This window comes from Antechinus flavipes, chromosome 5 (assembly GCF_016432865.1).
Source record: "Antechinus flavipes isolate AdamAnt ecotype Samford, QLD, Australia chromosome 5, AdamAnt_v2, whole genome shotgun sequence".
Lineage (NCBI taxonomy): Eukaryota > Metazoa > Chordata > Mammalia > Dasyuromorphia > Dasyuridae > Antechinus > Antechinus flavipes.
Window position 1 is genome coordinate 296,343,935 of NC_067402.1, and position 4,600 is coordinate 296,348,534.

Consider the following 4,600-nt stretch of genomic DNA (forward strand, 5'->3'; position numbering starts at 1 on the left):
GCGGTGCTCAAGAAGCATTCACAGATGGACTGACATGGCTCAAAGCCCCTTGTGCTCTCTTGGGATGGGGAGTGACGGAGGCAGAGAGCCCAGACCAAGGGCCTCGGAGGCCTGCTTGTGTCCAGTGCCACCTGGCACCTGTGTCCTCAAGGACATGGGCCGGTACTTGGGCCCTCAGAACAGCCCAGGGGGTGGGGCCAAAGGGCAAGGCCTTGGAGGGAGGAGGGTCACTTAGCTCTTGGTGAGTGGCCAAGCCCCTTGGCCTCCTCCAGGGGCCTCCACTTCTTCATCTGTAAAATGGAGATGAAACTCTGGGAGGGGCAGGGCAAATGTGAGGATTTCCTAAGATGAGACAGGCAGAGCCCTCTTAGGCCCAGATAGACTGGGAGAAGGGACCAGCCTGAAGAAGCCCCTCATCCCAGCCTGTGTGGGGACATCTCTCACCTGGACGGGGGCTTCCGGACTCTCCCTCCAACAGTGTCCATGGGCCTCCCCCACCTTCCAGCTTCGAGATCAACTCTGGCTTGGAGATGGGAAGTCCTGTTTGAGGGGAGAGAAATGAGAGCCCTCTCTGGAGTCCATGCCAGCTGCCCCCCCTTCAGGGAAAGACTGACACTGTGCCAGGGCCTCTGCTGGGCATTCTGTCCTGGAGGAACCAGGCTGGGGCCACACACTGTGGGAGCTCACTGATCATGGGGACTCGGGGCTGCCCACAGAAGACGCCTATTTCTGGGGCAGAGCCCACCTGGCTACAGGAGCCCAATCTCATGGATGGCAAGGTCAGGCCTGGGGCCAGGCCCTCACATGGATGGGCCACAGCTTGTGCTGAGAGAGGCCACAGGCATGTAGGGAGCTGGGCCCCTTACCCACACAGACCAGGTGCTCATAGTTCTCCAGCATCACCTCCCGGTACAAGATCTTCTGAGCTGGGTTCAACTTTCTCCACTCCTCCTGGCTAAAGAACACAGCCACGTCCCCGAAGGTCAGTGATACCTGGAACACCAAACATACCGGCTCACCCACACGCCTGTCCCTCCCATGCTCTGGGAAATCGGACTCTGTTCCCTTGGGGTCTCCTTCCTTCTCCCTGTTTGTCATATTTCCTTTGGCAGTCTGGGGAATCCTTCAGACTTTTCTCAGAATGTTAGTTTTAGTTTTTTTTTTTTAATTTAAACTGAAAGGAAATGCTTCCTTTCAGACAGAGAGTAAGGAATATCGAGGCGTAATGATTCCAGCTGAAACTCACAAACTCAGTTGATTAAAAACCTAGTCTAAGTTAAAGAGCCGACTGTGGAGCTAAGTGACTGAAAGAGGGCAGGTCCAAAGCCCTCAGACTTTTGGGACGCTCCACATAGACCAAATGACTTCTAGAACTGGGGCGTTCCCTTGACAGGGCATGGCGGAACAAGCTGTGAGCTGTAAAGGGGCCTCTACGCAATGATGGACAGAATGGTGTTAGAGAAAGCCGAGTGTGGATGGAGGCAAATAGTGGAATCCAAAGAAAAGTAGTCCTAAATGAAGCCTTCACGTTAAGTTTTGCTGTGAAGAGGAATCTATTTTCTCTCTTCTCCCCCCTTCCCTCCAGCTAGGTAAAGCCACAGAGCTCAGGACTGCAGTCTGGGAGCAGCCTCAGACTGGGCAAGCCACTTCACTTCTGACTCAGTTTCCTCAATCCTGAAAGGGGAAAAATAACACCCCCTTCCTAGGGCAGCTAGATGGCAAAGTGGATAGAGCACGGGCCCTGAGCTCAGGAGGACCTGAGTTCAAATATGGCTTCTGACAATGAATACTTAATAGTTGTGTGACCCCAATTGCCTTAAAAAAGTACCCCTTCCTTAAGAGGACATCTGTAAAGTGCTTAGAAGCTTGGAAGCATTTAATAAATGCTTGTTTCCTTCCTTTGCCCTTCCCCTTGTCCCTACGTCCCAAGGAAAACAAAGCTTCATACGCTGCCAGCCAGAGAGGGCATGAGGAGACGCCTCATGGCCAACACAGCTGAGGGTAAGTTTCGTTGGCCTGCCTGCCATCACTAGTGGCAAGGAGGGCTTCCATCTGGGGGAGATTGAGAGTCTGTGGGTTGTGAGATGCCAGGAGCAGTGAAAATGCATAGAAGTCCAGGAGAGTATTGGCTCCTAATAATGGTCAAACATGTCACCACTCTGTGCCTCGGTTTCCCCGTCAGAGACAGAGCAAGGCTGATCCAGAGCACCCTCCCAGCTGCAGGCAGGTGTGGAGTCGGGACAGGGGCCCCAGGATCCCAGGGGGACCCACATCCCACAGGGGATGTCACTCACCAGGGAGCTGGAGGCCACCAGGAGCCCAGGGGTCGGTCCCTCTTCATGCTGACCTCTGCTTCCGGCTTGGGGGAGGGCGGAGCCTGGGGGAGAAGAGGCTGAGGAGGAAACACTCCATCCCCTCCCAGCCCGGGGTCCCTGCAGCCTAGACCCTTCCCTCCCTGGCCCCCACTGCAGGCCTGCCATGCTCACCTCGGGCCTCTGCCCCACTCTCCACGGTCACCGGGCCCAGGTCGTCCTCCTGGGGGCCCTCCGAATGGACACACGTCCTGCCCCTCATAGCCCCCGATTGTGCTCCTCTTCCTCAGCCACCGCCCCGGAGCTCTGGGGAGAGGTCTCCCCATCAGATCTGTGTCTCTCCTCCCCAGCTGACCCCCTCCTCCTCCTCTCCCCCCCGGCCCTCAGGGGGACACCAATAAGGTCAGTAGAGATGGGCTCTCCCCAAGGGCTGCATGCATCCCACCCGCAGCCCCCAGTAGGACGAGAGAATCAGAGAACCCCCCTCTCCCCCCGGACACAGGGACGGTGTCTCACATAGTGCGGGGCCAGGAGACCTCAGGTCCAATTCAACCTCGGGCCCTGGAGCCGGCCTGCCTCAGTTTCCCCCTCTGTAAGATACGGGGGACGTTCCCCGTCCTGAGGCGGCTTGGGAGGGTCTCCCCGGGCACACGGGAGATCAGACAGACCCCCGGGGAGTCACGGACAGAGCATCTCAGGCTCCCAAATCACAGACACACCTCCGGACCGGGAGCGCGCGCACGGGCACGCGGACCCCGCCGCACACGCGGCTCTCCAACATTTATTTGCATTCCCTGAAACTCCGGGGCAGAAAGAAATTACGCAAGCGCGCTAAGAGTATTCAATGATCACTCCCACAATGCCGTGGGTTCTGGGTCACCTGACCTCACACAGCCTCTTGGGAAATGAAGTCCGGATAGTGGGAAGGTGAAAATGCTTTGAATCAGGCGCATGCCCAGTACTTCTCTCCTGATGTGGTGTGGGTGCCCACGTGACAGTGTAGGGGGAAAAGAGGCGGAGTCTTACGGACGGAGGAGGAGAAGCAGCCAGGGCGGGGCCTCCTGGGAGGAGGGAGCAGAGCGGTCTCGGGAGAGGGCGGGGTTTCTCGGGAGCCGCCGGCCTCTCCTTCATTTCTGAAAGGTGAGGGCCCTCTGTTTGCAGATAACAGCCCCTTACCTGGGCCGGCAGAATCTGGCCATGATTCAGTCGTTTCTTTCCCCACCTCCCTTGTGCCCATTGCTCAGACGGGAAAACCCTCTCCCCTCTTTTGTGTCCCCTGAATTGTTTCCATTCATTATTCCTTTCTCCCCAGTATTTTATCTTTCTCCAATAACATGTAAAAATAGTTTCCATCATTTTTAAAAGAGTTTGAGTTCCGCTTCTCCGTCCCTCCCCAAGACAGCCAGCACTGTGCCGTGAGTCAGACACGAGCAGCGGGGTCGTGGGTAAGAACCTTTCGCAAAGGAAGCGGCTTCCTTAGGGAAAAGCGAAGAGGAGAGCTGGTATCGGGAAAAGGTTCTATCTCCTGGGAGGTGTTGACACTTGGCCAGCTGCTGCTTCTGGGAGCGACGCTGGCTGGGGGGTAGGGGGTGAGGGGCGGGAGGGAGAGGACGAGCTGAGCAAGTCATGTAGCAATAAAGGAAACCATTAGGGAGCGGAGGACCGAAGCAGAGAACTAGCAGGAGCAACAAGAGCAATTGGGACCAAAAAGGAAATAAGCCTCGTCTTCCGGGGGGAGGAGGGGGTCTAAAATAAATGGATACGAGAGGAGGAAGAAAGCGGTGAGAAATGGCAGAAGGCTGGCAAGAAGCAGCGGTTCCTGATCTGGGGTGATCAGGAGTCATGATGCCTCTTTGGAAGGATGCACGGGTCTTCCAGGGGGTCACTGGAGTAGGATGGCTGAGGGTATCCAGGTCAGGGACTTCTGAGGAAACAGGGACGTTTAACGGGTCTCGTGTGTCCAAGTAGGCTGCCCCTCTTAATTGCTGGGGAGGGGAAAAAAGCTTTAAAAAGGATCTTTCCGTTTGGGAATAAGTGGGGGTGCTTTTGCCGGTCTGTTTCATGTAGGAGTCACTTGGTTGGTAAAGGTGATTAGTGCCGCCTGACTCCACCCAGGTGAGATTGAATTAACATCAGCCAGTGGAGCAATGCCAGTGTCATGGAGGATGTCCAACCTTAGGAAGAGTCTCCCATAAAGGTGCAAAAGAGCTAAGTTTAACATCTCTTCAGGGACTACCCCATGCAGAGGACAGGAGTTTGGCCCAGTCTTGTTTATGTTCTTGCCTCAT

At 55.9% G+C, this 4,600-nt stretch overlaps 1 protein-coding gene across 1 annotated transcript; it reads right to left on the reverse strand.

Moving 5' to 3' along the window:
- Positions 1–554: 554 nt before the first annotated feature.
- On the reverse strand, positions 555–2,576 carry LOC127539017 (zinc finger protein 69-like). The gene is made up of 2 exons (XM_051962957.1): positions 2,295–2,576; positions 555–993 (listed from the first exon to the last, which is right to left on the reverse strand). The coding sequence occupies exons 1-2, from the start codon at positions 2,478–2,480 to the stop codon at positions 781–783; spliced, it is 399 nt and encodes a 132-aa protein (XP_051818917.1). The 5' UTR covers positions 2,481–2,576; the 3' UTR covers positions 555–780.
- Between the last annotated feature and the right edge of the window lie 2,024 nt (positions 2,577–4,600).